This window comes from Miscanthus floridulus, chromosome 1 (assembly GCF_019320115.1).
Source record: "Miscanthus floridulus cultivar M001 chromosome 1, ASM1932011v1, whole genome shotgun sequence".
Lineage (NCBI taxonomy): Eukaryota > Viridiplantae > Streptophyta > Magnoliopsida > Poales > Poaceae > Miscanthus > Miscanthus floridulus.
In genome coordinates this window covers 167,393,672-167,406,959 of record NC_089580.1, presented here as the reverse complement: position 1 = coordinate 167,406,959, position 13,288 = coordinate 167,393,672, and the positions used below count along the sequence as shown (strand labels likewise).

General features: G+C 44.9%; 2 protein-coding genes across 6 annotated transcripts; one reads left to right on the top strand and one right to left on the bottom strand.

The window, feature by feature from the left end:
• Positions 1–1,866: 1,866 nt before the first annotated feature.
• On the bottom strand, positions 1,867–8,294 carry LOC136501086 (uncharacterized). Of its 5 annotated transcripts, none has more exons than XM_066496594.1 (19): positions 7,860–8,294; positions 7,566–7,757; positions 7,358–7,486; positions 7,196–7,248; positions 6,829–6,925; positions 6,537–6,610; positions 6,324–6,429; positions 5,709–5,819; positions 5,438–5,514; positions 5,137–5,203; positions 4,745–4,810; positions 4,132–4,239; positions 3,909–4,039; positions 3,725–3,791; positions 3,541–3,608; positions 3,371–3,464; positions 3,136–3,209; positions 2,711–3,040; positions 1,867–2,223 (listed from the first exon to the last, which is right to left on the bottom strand). In XM_066496594.1, the coding sequence occupies exons 1-18, from the start codon at positions 8,013–8,015 to the stop codon at positions 2,716–2,718; spliced, it is 1,995 nt and encodes a 664-aa protein (XP_066352691.1). In that variant the 5' UTR covers positions 8,016–8,294; the 3' UTR covers positions 1,867–2,223; positions 2,711–2,715. The 5 variants fall into 5 exon arrangements, with proteins under 5 accessions (XP_066352691.1, XP_066352683.1, XP_066352677.1 ...); XM_066496586.1 differs by having other exon boundaries at positions 1,867–2,163; XM_066496580.1 differs by lacking the exon at positions 1,867–2,223 and having other exon boundaries at positions 2,465–3,040; positions 7,860–8,293.
• Positions 8,295–11,953: 3,659 nt separating this feature from the next.
• On the top strand, positions 11,954–12,457 carry LOC136466846 (uncharacterized). Its single transcript, XM_066465364.1, has one exon. It carries the CDS (start codon positions 11,954–11,956, stop codon positions 12,455–12,457), a length of 504 nt encoding a protein of 167 aa, XP_066321461.1.
• Positions 12,458–13,288: the final 831 nt, after the last annotated feature.

The window sequence follows — 13,288 nt, the reverse complement described above, 5'->3', positions numbered from 1 at the left end:
CCACCATAACATTGAACAACCAGTATGTAAGAAAAACAAATTGCATGATATGAAATACAAGTTCAACAGATCAAATAGGCAGAAAATAAATAGGTACTACATCATTGCAAAGTGCCATAGGTCTCAGTTAAAATATAAATTCCTCCAATGCTACTAAACAGTACACACACCATGCCACTACACCCTAGAATTCCCCCTATTTTGTCACATCTGTGCAGCCCATGCCTCCCTCTATTGTGCCTAGGTACCATTGTCAGGGACATGGTCTGGTTGTGAGGCATTGTCATTGATGTTAGGAGTCCATGTGGATTCAGCGGGCACATGCTCGTCCTACCCATGCCTGAGGATCTAATTGTGAAGAATACAACAGGCAAGAACAAGCTTAACTTGGGTCTTGTATGGGTGGAAAGGCTTGTTGTCCAATATCCTGAATCTATTCTTTAGAGCCCCAAAAGCCCTCTCAACTGTTACTCTAAGAGACGAATGCCTTAGATTAAAAAGATCTCTTTGATTTTGAGGTCGGTTTGAACCAAACTCCCTCAAATGGTACCTTGTGGCACGAAATGGTGGCAAAAAAATCAGGCCTCACTGCATAGCCAGCATCGACAAGATATAATTTGCCTAGAAATTAGCAGATGGGAATATGTTTTAGTAGTTTCATTTAGGATTAAGCAAAGTGTTAATGATTTTTTGTGGTTTGGATGATACCTGGTAGCACTCTAAGGCCATCAGCTCATTCAAGAGCATTAGACAAGATAAGAGCATCATGATCCCTCCCAACCAGTAAGCACATAGGTGAATCTGAGGTCAAAGTGCACGGCTGCCAACACATTTTGTGTGATGGTGTGCTTCCTGCCTCTAAAGGCAGCTTGCATCTTCACAGGCACTCTAGCTAATACATGAGTACCATCAATTGCTCCTATACAATCCTAAATCAACAAAATATAAGTGCAAGTGAACATTGACACTAAACTGATAATGAATGAGACCTATGTATGACAAGTTATGGATACCAACCTTGAAATAGGGGTACCACCTTCTGCTCCCAAGGATCCTAGGATGGACATTAGTAGCAGGAGGGACATTCAATTCATTCCTCAGCTCTCCTACCGCATATAACACCTTCTGGAAGAACCTACTAATTATCTCTGTGGACCTCCTGAAGGTGAGGTCAACCACCCTAAACCTCTCATTGTGACCAACAACATGCAAGAACATGGCTACTTGTTCTTCAACAGATGCATGTATGCTGTCAGTGACAAGCTCTGTACTACAGAAAAGGTCACAAAGTTGGAAAAAGGGGCCCTCTTCATTCTAAGAAGGTTGACACAGTGCACATCATCAGATTCATAGATGTATCTAAGGTTGTTCATCCTCTGTTTGTTTCTCTCAGCCAAGGGACCATAGGTGACTGAGCGTGAATCTTCAACTCTCCTCCTAAACTACATGAAAAACCAAGCAACCACTGCAACAACCACAGCAGCGGCAGCCCTACGCCTAGTTTCAAAGGCCATGTCTACCAACAGGATGGAGGGCAACATTAGAAAGGGAGCATGCAACATGGGTGTGTACTGCTTAGCAAGCAAAAAATCAGACAAAATAAACTATGAAAGACGCGGCTGCCACACCAAAGGGTGCTCCTCCAGCGTATACTATTACACAATCAACATCACTAAACTCTAGGCACTTTGCTCAGTGTGTACAACAAAATAGGCATCAGCATGTACAAGATCTACACAAAACATGAGGTATAAACTAAATACGAAGCATCATATACAGATCTGAGCTAGGAACAGGTAAATTAGGTATAGCATCGCACAGATCTGAGGATGTCAAACCAAGAACCCTAATTTCTTGGCATTTCAAGCAAAATCCACCAACAAATCAACAAAATCGACACTGAAGAAGGAGGAGGGAAAGAGCGCAGGTGGCATATACCGTCAAAGCGCCGGAGGATCAAGAGAAATCCGCCGGCGAGGGTCGCCTCGGTAGGGCTACCGAGGTCGAGGGGGAGCTAGAGGGGAGTTCGCACCGGAGCTATGGCGAAAGAAGAGGCGAAGAGTGAGGGTGATAACCCTAACCGCGACCCGCGCGCGCTTTATGGCCTGGACGGCCTCATCTCCCGCGCTCTGCGTAAATGTTCCCGCCAAGCACCGAGCAAGCCTGCACCGAGAGGGAAGTGAGGATCGAGAAGACGGCGCCGTCCGGGATGAAGGAGGAAATCTGCACGGAAGGAAACAGTAGAAAGGTGCAAGTAGGGCAACTAAACATAAACGAATGCACCAAAAGATACAGGATGGGCCATATGACGATCCAGTTTGAGCAACTAATGACGCCCTTAGCGTCTGTGATCTCTCTGCTGTCAACTAAAGCTGAGGAAAAGAACAAAGGCTAAAAAAAAGGATGACAATGCAGACGGTTAAAACAGGAAGTGTTGACTTTCCCGTGCAACGTCACGATGGCATTGTACCCAAGAAAAATGTTTGCATATATACGTACGGCATTCGCTTGCACTTGTCATATTTGCAGGTCAATCCCAGCAAAAATCGACAGCGAACAGGACGTGACAGAAAAAGAGACAAAGTTACGTACACGGCTCTGCACTCTGCTACGTACACTACTACATCTCCCAATGATTTTGTGCTAATGACTCTATTGCTTTACAATGAAGACTACTGGATGTCTGGGATAAATCTCATTCGCGTCTTACCCAGATCATAGGAAGCCAGGTCTTGGCTCGTCTTCGAGGTCATCGAACTCCCACCCGCTGATCTCGTCGGCCTTGTATTCCTGCTCGAACTTGGCCAGCTCCGATTCGGACTCTGACGGCAGTCGTGTCCTGAGCTGAGCCGCGATCGGGGAGTCGCTTCTCGAATGGGGTGACGCGGACACTATCAAGGAACGGGATCGTTTCTTTTTCTCTGCCTGTTCTTTGATCTCAATTTGAAGAACTGGGCGTGGCACGGATTCGAACTCGATGCGCAGCTTGTCAATGGTGGCAAACAGATTTTTTACCTCAGGATCATCCCTTCTGCACAAACTATAGGCACAGATCTGGCAGTGTAAAGGACGGCATGCATATTATGTAGCCTGGACTCGAAAGATAGCACAAGAGGGATCTTGAAAAGCAACTACCTCGTTTTATAGTAATCCTGGTTAGAAGAATATATTGCTCTGATGCTATCAACAAAACTGAATGCAGCTACGACCTGAAATAGACGCACACATATCGAAGAATTATGTGGCACAAAAAGATACTTTCCGAGTCAGCTCATGATGCCAGCTTTAACTAAAATTTTAGTGTTCTCTTCCATTAGCAGTGTATATTTTTTTCATCAGTAAACAGGGCAAATAATCATCAACAAATCACCTTTTTCTCAGTTTGGAGATATTCTTCCTCAAGGTATTTACGAGGGTTTGATTGCTTAGACGGACCATTAGCTCCATCCTCTGCTGACACGGATCTGGTGATGAAACTAAAAATGTTCAGCCACAGGGAAGATGCTTTGAACAAATTAGACTGAAAAATGAAAACCATACCTGTCACCAAATATTTTCAAGTTATCAACAAAGGTTTTGATACAGTCAATAGAAGTGCTTAGCTCTTCCTAGAATTCCAAAAGAAAATTTCAGCAGAACAACTAATATTGCTGTGCAAAAGCTTGTAAACAGAAGGCCTCAATAGCGTATCACTTCTTCAGAAAGTAAAAGTCAAATTAAGTACCATGCATGCAGAAACATGATACTTCATCAATTTCGCAAAGCAGAGTCCACATCTATCCAATTCTTCACTGCAGTCAACATACGAGGAATGCATGTCAGCAAATATTTTGAGCCTGTAACTTCTGAGAATCATTATTAGTTATCACAATGTGTTGTTCAGGGGTTCAGGGAGAGAGCCTACTTACTTGGCCTGCTTTTCCCTTAGCTCTTCAAACAAGGACTGCAATTTCCATGTATCTTTCAAAAAGCTGATCCATGCACTGACAGTGCTTGCTTCTTCTTTGCATGAAGCTATGGATCTTGAAAGTTCATCTTCCTGGGGATATGCCAGAAAATACAAAATAAACAAGTGAACTGTGCTAACACAATGCATTTCTTAAACTAGAAACTAACAAACAGAAAGTTAACCTTTGTTTTTAGGTGCAACACAATCTGATTGCTGGCTTCATCAAATTGGTCGCATTCCTCTCTAGTTTTTTTAAGCTTCACTGTAGCTACTTTCAATTTAGTATTCACCTGTAATATGAGTTTCAGAATCACTCTTAAAAACAAACCTCTCGTGTAAACATTAGCCTCTATGAATAAGTAAACCAAACCAATAAAGATGACAGATTTTAATAGACTGCTTCACCAAAAAGCAGGTCACACTAACTTAGAATATATTTGAGATGCAGGCAATAATAACATTTCTTTTCTCAAATGGTAATAATAACATTTCTGAGAAACTGATATCATATTCACAGGTCATAGTAATAATAGCATTCATATTACCACATTATAAACTAGTGTCTTGTATCCTAAGAGGAAGAACTTATGATGGCTTATCAAAAAACAATTACTTTTATCAACTATATAGGTAACATCAATGTCCACGGCAAAATTTGTTGGTTGTCTCCACCCTGAACTGTTTAGCAAAAAAATCCCAGCAATTTTGCCACTATGTAAGTTGCTGAAATATATTGGAAGAAATATATTGAACGATAGATCTTCATGAAGGTGGAAATAGAAAGAAGAATATTGCCTTCTTCAGTTCTGCCTCAAGTTGATTCCTTTGCTCCTCAAGTCCAGAGATCTCAGCAACTAATTCCTTTTATAAAACTTAATTGATTAAGCATCAATCAGGCAGATCGCAGAAGCATAAAACCAATTGCATGGACTAAGGATTGAAAAAAAAATATTGGAACAGCTTGGATATCCTGCTATTTTTTTTTCTTTTGCAACTGCTTTGATGGATATGGTATTTAAAGTTAATGTCTTCCTTTTGTTTCATTGGGAAATTATGGGGTGTTTTTTTTCTGTCAATATGGATGTAGATTAAATCCTTGTTTAACCCTCTGACATAATCATTTAGCTAATAAAATACTATGGTGGTTTGCAGATGACTCAGTCACAGGCTAGTAGCACAAAAAATACCTTTTCTATGCCACTAACTTCATTTGTTTTGGTGACCCGGAAGATAAGAGATTCTTCCTTTTGTAGCCTGCATTGTAAAGCATAGACAATCAATTCAGTTTAAGCAGAGAGTGTCATTTCAAATGTTTTGGAACCAAATAAATCAGTGGCTCTGAAATGAACAAAAATATGCATTAGAGGAATTAACAGCATAACATATGTGTTCAATTGATATATATAAGTATGCAAGCATGTTTATGATTGATACATGCTAAATTGCTGAGACTAAATATACAGCACAAAGAATGCTCAAGATATAAACCTATTTTCCATGATACGTTTTTCTGCTTTTGCAGATGAATTTGCAAGGGATTCAGACAAAACCTTCAGTTTATCGACCTGCAAAGTTTTATAGATGGACATTAATATAACACCCATGTATCACTTCACTTCACAAGGGAGGACAATTAGATAAGTTTGATCAAACAAAAACGCTTTAGATTCTTCTGCTCTATCAAATTTAAGTGCTAAGTGAAGAAGCATGCAGCAAAAATAGAAGTGAAATTAATTTCGAAATAATAGGAGCATCGTGCCTTCTCAAAATGAGTCTCCAATGAATCACCAGGATGTATTGATTTCTTCTTCAATAGAAGTTCTTCCATTCTAGAGCAAAGTCGAACCTCAGAAACTGCATTTTTTAAACCCTGCAAACGGTATCATAAAGACATTGAATCTACTTACACTAACTATATTAACAATGATGAATAGTAAGTTGAACCATACTGGAATATAACAGGGAAAGAAAACCTCAGTCAACTACTGATACCTAAAGACAGCATGCATGCATGGAATAGACAAGAAAAAAGGGTTTCTGAAGTTAAAAAGGAAAACATGATATATTTCAAAAAAGAACTAAACAATGATTAAAATCCTATCTAACAGTTGAAATTATTTTTTCCTAACATAACATGCCGTACTTAGAATAGAAAAAAACGACCTAATGTACACTTCATAAATGTTCCGTGCACTTGCACAAAGATTAGTTTACAAATCAGAGGCACAGTATTCATTACCATACCATTTAGTTGGCATCTAGGAGAAATAAATCTATCTTACAAATACATTGCATGACAGTGCTACCTTTTATCAATTGAAGGAAAGGATAACCCACAGTTGTACAAGCTGAATAACTTTAAACTTAGGCCTACCTCAGTGGTTGTTTGAGATTTTTTATTCTCATTGCCGGTTGATGTAGCACAAAGGGCATCCATTGAGTTTATCTGCTGTTGCAACTGAGTAATTTCATTATCTAATCTGGAATTGAGAAAATTGAGGTTTTAATTTTTAAAGCATGTAAACATGGACACGCAAAAATGGAACTACAAGCACCTTCAACCCCTGCCCAAGAGAAAAGAGAGAACCTTGCAATGTCAGCGTTTATCTTTAGCCCTGAGACCGCACTCTGAGCAAACTCAAGCAGCTCATCACGTTTTGCCTAGAAAGGGAGAACATAGAATGCAACATCACAGTTGATGCATTTTATGCTTTTGTTGGCATCTAATAACACCAGGTACATGATTTATGCAAGATAGCTCAACGATCAAATAACTCATATGTTGAGGTGGACCTAAGAGGTTCTACAATTAAAAAGTAGTTATACATGAGTACATGGTTTAATACTGAGAACTGGTAAAACAAAAAGGAAATTCGTACCAACACTTCGTCACTATAACTTGAGAATAATCTTGCCAGGTCCTTTAAACTACTCAAGAGTGCATTGTGCACATCCTTCCCTCCCGAAAGGCACATTCTGTAATGAAGAACCATAGCGTTATATGTTGCCTGAATAGAGGTAAGATGGAAAAAATTGAAAGGAGTATATAACTCATATTAACGTCCTAAATGTAGTGCAGGGGGGCAGGCATTTGTAAAGTGAATCAGTAACAGTGAACCTTGAGATCATGTATACATAGCCCATTTTTTTACACTGGGCATGAGACTTGTTATGTAAGAATCTGACACGATCATATATGAATGGAAAATTTTCAAGAACAAGACATCAAATGGTTGAATAACTTGCCCCAAAACTTCTGAGATCAGTGAAACTTCTTCCTCAGTTGGGGCTTCCCTAATCTGATCATAGAAGACGAGTCAAAATTTTGAAATTACTCAACAATGGTACCTACATGGCTACAACGAGACCATTGCAACACCAAATTGCACGGCCACAAACCCAACTCACCAAGGAGAGAACAACACACTCGAGGGCTTGGCTGTAGAGGAAGACATGGAAAAAGTTCATCGGCTCCGCGCTGCTCTCGTAATCGATGTACAGATCCTGCAACGCCCGCAAGCACATGTGGTCCGGCGCCTAATGAGTCGGGATCACGCAATGCCATCCAAAAATTTATGGAAACCAAGCCAGCAGCCAGCCAGGAAGGGATGCTGACCAGTAGGGGCGCGGTCTGGTCCGGATTGTCCCCAAGTTGCGGCTCCCGCACCGCCGTGGTCGCGCGCTGGGTCTCCTTGAGCGCAACGAGCCACCGGCGCAGCAGCTGCACCCTCTCGCCCCCTTTGTAGGTGAGCGCCGCCTCTTCCAACCTCTTCGCCGCCACCTTCACGCTCTTGTAGTTCCGGTTCCCCTGCGAGAGCACAAGCGCAAACCCTAGTCACGAACGTTCCCCGGGAATGTACGGACAATGCGGCGACCGTTGATGAGAGCGGAGCTAGGGGGTGGTCGGTACGGTGATGAGCCTGGCACCGCCCGCGACAGCCTGGCCGGCGTGGTGGACGCCACTGACGACGGTGTCAAGGGAGGTGCGGACGGTGCGGGTGAGGAGGGAGCTGCGACCGCCGCTCGCCTCCACGGCGCGGTGCACCGCGCTGCGGAGCCACGACATCGCCCCGCGCCCCGGTCGTCGCCCGTCGGCTTCCCCGCCTCTTCCCCCTCGAACTCTCGTTGACACAAAAAAAGCGGAGAGCGTCTCGTGCGCGGGAGGCGGGGACGCGAGCGGAGCAAATGCGCCGATGCAGGGGGTGCTCTTCCCGTCCCGGTGGCGCGGTGCGGCCTACGAATGCGTGCGCCCGCGAGAAATTTGGACAATTGCCATTGAACCCTCTTCAGCTGTGATCAGCCGCCGCAGCGGTCGGCCCATTCGTAGCTGCAACATTCCCTACATAAATCTTTCAGCTGCGTCTAAGCCACAGAGAAGGCGAACAAGCCTATCTTAAAAAAAAGAAGCGAACAAGACCAATGTTATTATCAAACTTTTTTTTTTTGCTGAAATGTCATTTGATTCATTTGTTATTTATTTAATTGATTTCGGTAAAGAATAACCGTGAGCTTTCAATTTTTTCCCTGGCCCTGGAGCAATGAGATCCTCTATGGTCAATTTACTTGCGGAGATGCTAGCGCCTGTAGGTACAGCCCCCGGGCCATGTCCGAATGCAGCTCCCGTCAGCCAACGGTTAAACGATTCCACCAACCGTGGGCTGGCGTCGCGGCCCACCAATGAGAGTCCGATCAGGTTGCTCGTAGTAACAAACAACTAAGCGGTATCCCTGCCCTGCACGCGTAACAGAGAAGGGGAGAGCTCACACTCAAGTCCGTGTCACCATCCCTCGGCGTGCCCCCTGCACCGACCCCCGCCGCGCTCCTCCGTGGTCTGAGAAGGATGCAAGGGAGCAGAAGACGAGGATGAGACACCAAGACAAGGTAGCAGAAGGTGAGGAGGGAGATGCAACAACCGATCTACTTTTGAAATATCTAGATGCAACATTTGCAACATACATATGAAGACATATGAAACACTTAAAACATTAGTCTGAAACACTTGTGAAAACACCTAAAACATTTGAGACCATTCAAAACATATGCAACATCCACATAAAAGCACTTGCAACATATGTGCGAAACATATGCAACATATAGATAAACACTCTTGCAACAAACGTATGGAAAACAGAAGAAACATTGGGAACAGACATTTGTAATATACGTGTACAACCATTGCAACATATGCAACATCTCGATCGACTTTTTGCAACATCCATATGAAATATTTGCAGCATACCTCTGAAACATCTGCAATACTTGAAACAAACGCTTGCAACATGCACTTTTCAAGCGCAACATCTACTTGTTGCTTACGAAACGAAGGCTTGTCGGCGTGTGGAGTTCACTAGAGGCGGCCGCGCCGTTGCCACCATCAACCAGATCGAATCCGCCTACCACGAGGCCACCGGGGACCCCTTCGTGGCCGTCGGTATCATGGGCTCCACGCAACCCCTATAGTCAGCGCCGCAGTCCCCACCACCACCGAATCTCTCGTTGCGCAGCGGATGTGGTGGAAGGAGCAGCGAGACAGACTGGGGCGGAGATGCGCGATGCGGGCGAGCGGCGCCAGCGATGCCGCGCGATGTGGGCTATCGACGCGAGCAGGTTGGTCCGTCTAGACGGACGTCCGAGTCTAATCATTATCGATTTACTCGTGCCTTTATCATTGATAGGTGGGCCTAATGCTTATCAGACCCACCTGACAAAAACATTATGTAGTTAGAGCCTGCTTGATTCACTTCTAAATTTTGCCATGCCAAATATTTGGCAAGCCACGATTTTGGCTAGTACTTGGTTTGCTAGCAAAACTTGCCAAACTCTCATATTTGGCTTGCCAAATCTTTATAATGTGCGGGCTCTAAAACACCTGAGCATGGAGAGTTGACATTCAGACATTGGTGGACAACACAAAGATGTTTGGTTGCAAGTAATACAACCATAGAATGACCTCGATTCATCTTACCTAGGTTACTTGATCTATCGAGTTGTATTCCTAGGGAGCCCATTGTGCATGCCTAATGTCATGCGTTATGTAATCCAACTCTTCTATCCCAATACAATAATGCACATGGTTAGTACATATTCAAGGAAGACAACAATGTTAGATATGTGTCAAATATACGCTAATAGAGTTGTACAGTAGATGCAGCCGCAGCCGCACCCAGCCCAAGTAGCGCAGCCAAGCTGCTGCCTAATTCACAATTTGCAGTGTAGCCACGGCATCCGACTTGTGGGATGTAAAGCTAAGGCAAAAAATGATCCCTTTTAGATTATCTAATATGGTTAACATGGATCTTGATTTATCGGTTAAACTACATGTCATATTATGGTGCTGGATTTTGATTTAAATTATCATGTCATATTATGGTGCAGATAGATTTGAACCTAGAATCACTATTTAAATGATATATATATATATATATATATATATATATATATATATATATATATATATATATATATATATATATATATATATATATTGAAAAAATGCTTTTGGCTTGGCCTATTAGGTGCCGCCACGTCACAAGAGGTTGGGCTTTCGAGCAGATCGGCTGCCCACTAACCTTGTGATGGAAATGTTTTGGGCCGGACAAAGTTCAGTTTTGGGAGCCAAATTGGTTTGGCAAGGCCCATGTTTGGACTGGCATCCTTCGGCGTTCGACCTTCCACTAGGATTTTTTTAATTTTAACACTTTTTATAAACTAATTTTAAATCTAACATCGGTTGTTTTTTATTTCCAAATCTAACACTTCTGGCCGCGCCTATTGTCATGGCACGGCGAAATGCCTGTGCCGCGTTATGCATGGTGGCGCGGCGAAAGGGCTGACGTGGCGACGACCGGGGCGCTGACCGATGACGTGACAGGATCTGTCGCGCCATCGATCTTGGCGCGGCGCCGCCGTGCCATCCATCACGGCGCGGCAGCCCCCGGCTTGTCATTTCAGAGATAGCTTGCTCAGCTATACGTTGGGTGGGCTTCACAACGCAGTTGAGACCAGTCTGTTACGTCACCATCAGTAGCCATCTCGATCGCTAGGGCTTTCCATAGGCTACGTACACTTATTAATATGTGCACTGAACCTATCTCCACTTCATGCATGCATACAGTAAATATATAAAATCCATTACGTTGTACTTCTTATTCATGTATTTTACTGGTCCATTGAGCAACTTTTGTGCATGTGGGGCCCGAACGAGCTGTCTGTATCTTGTCCACAAGTTGGAAGGGATGACATATATTATTGTATCGCAGTTATTTTTTTAATAAAAAAGGAAAAAAGAAGAACTGCAGTACTCATTGTGTCCATGCTCATTGTAAAACGAGACGGATCTAAATAAACTAATTAAAGCGTTGTGCACACATGCAGCTGCATGCGATGGGCCTGTTTGGATTTTTTTGACAACAACTTTTAATATATAACATTAAAGCACAGTACATAAGTGTGGGAAAAAATTCTCACATTACAGAGCTCAAACAAGTTATTACTGCCATCCTATCCGCTCGTGGAGGGCCCTCTGCTGGGGGAAAGCGCGGGTGTTGCAGCCTTCTACGACGGCCCCATGACCATTTTCTCCGGCTGTGCAATGGCAACGCGCCTTCTCTGAGCTCGTCGCGAATCAAGTGGAAGAAGGAACGACGATGCCACGACGGTTTTCCAGATGGTAGCAGACGGTTCTCCTAGCAACATCCGTTGTGTGTCCCGTGATTCCCTTCGGTGTTCCTGTGCTCCATGGTGGGGCCCGCCTCCTGCGCTGTGGGACCACAATCCTACGCAGAAGGCTCTGCAGCTGCTCCATGGCTAGCATCGTGTCCTGCATGCACGGGTCTCTGGTGTCCTCCTCTCTACCGATTTTTTTACAATTTGGCCCTTTTTTTGAAACTTTCTCACAAATGGACCCCTAGCGGAAAGAATTCAAGAAATGGACCCTTAGCTCGGCGCCAGAGTGACTGGCGCCGAGCTCGGCGCCAGCGTCTCTGGCGCCGAGCTCGGGCGGGCATGGTGGGGTGGCCTGCCAGGGAGCTCGGCGCCAGTCACTATGGCGCCGAGCTCGGCACCGTAGATCTTGGCACCAAGCTCGGCGCCGTAGTGACTGGCGCCGAGCTCGGAAATATCTATCCGGCCCATGCCTCTTCCTCTTCCTTTCTCGCCCAAGCCGCCCCTGCCCGCGCCGTCGCCACCCTTGCCTGCTCCACCGCCACGCCTGCGCCCCCGCCGCGCCGCGCCACCGCGCCCGCGCCCTACCGCGCTCGCGTCGTGCCACGCCCACGCTGCGCCGCGCCTAGCCGCGCCGCCGCCGTTGCTCCGGTGGTCAAGCCCATGCCCTCGCCGCGCAGCGCCGCTGCTGCTGCTCTAGCGGCCGAGCCCATGCCCTCGCCGCGCCGTGTCGCCGCCGCTGCTCCCTCGCCCGAGCCCGCGCCATGCCACCGTGCCCTCGCGGCGTTGCCCGTGGTTAGCGGCAGCGCTGCGCCGCCACGCCCTCCACCGCTGTCCTCGCCTTAGCCTCGCCTTGGTCTCCACCGGCGGCCTCGGCCTTGCCCCACCTTGCCCCCCTCCACCGCTGGCCTCGACCCGCCTTTCCGCCGTCCACCGCCGGCGTGCCTCCCGTGCCCGTCGAGCTAGACTCGCCGCGCGGAGCGTCGGACACCCCGCCCTCGCCGCGCGCCACCTTTATCATTGGCCGCGCCACCATGGGCCCGGATCTTTGCCTTGACCTACGCCCATCGTCTACCGACCCGAAAAGGTAAAAATTATGAATATGCAATGTACCTATTTAGTTGGTATTTGTTATTTACTAGTTACTGTGATGACTCAGTTAGTTGATTTAGTGAGATATATATGTAGATAGATAGAAACATAGATACATTGGTAAATAGATATAGTTAGATAGCTACTTAGATATATAGTTATATTTGTAGTTAACTACATATGATCTAGCTATTTAGTGAGTACACTATAAATATATACGTAATTATTATCTTGATTACTTAGTTTGTAGTTAGAAAGTACTTGTTAGGTACTATCTATCGTCTAATTTGGACTAAAGGACATGTGTTTCGTTATGTTTTTGAAATAGATGGACAACCTAGTGACCATATATTATGGAGGCATGGTTGAAAGCAATCGCTATGGATATGTTGAGTTTCTTGACATGTAAAGCGTGCCTGTGCTATTCAATGATAGACCTTCATTTAGTGAGATGGTTGCAAGGGCTTGGGAGAAGCTGCATTGCTTTGGAGATGATGACATTGCAGTTGATGGTGTATTGCACCTAGGTTGTCCTCCGAACATCTTCAGGTGAATGATCTCAATTAGTTGTGCGGATCAGTGGGA

What these genes read in the sequence shown, in the direction of transcription:
- LOC136501086 (XM_066496594.1), bottom strand. Translation starts at nt 8,015, where the DNA reads ATGTCGTGGCTCCGCAGCGCGGTGCACCGCGCCGTGGAGGCGAGCGGC. An exon ending in AAGTTAGTGGCATAGAAAAG is followed by an intron (nt 4,811 to 5,136) that starts GTATTTTTTGTG and finishes GTTTTATAAAAG; the next exon opens with GAATTAGTTGCTGAGATCTC. An exon ending in TTGAGGCAGAACTGAAGAAG is followed by an intron (nt 4,240 to 4,744) that starts GCAATATTCTTC and finishes CTCATATTACAG; the next exon opens with GTGAATACTAAATTGAAAGT.
- LOC136466846 (XM_066465364.1), top strand. Translation starts at nt 11,954, where the DNA reads ATGGTGGGGTGGCCTGCCAGGGAGCTCGGCGCCAGTCACTATGGCGCC.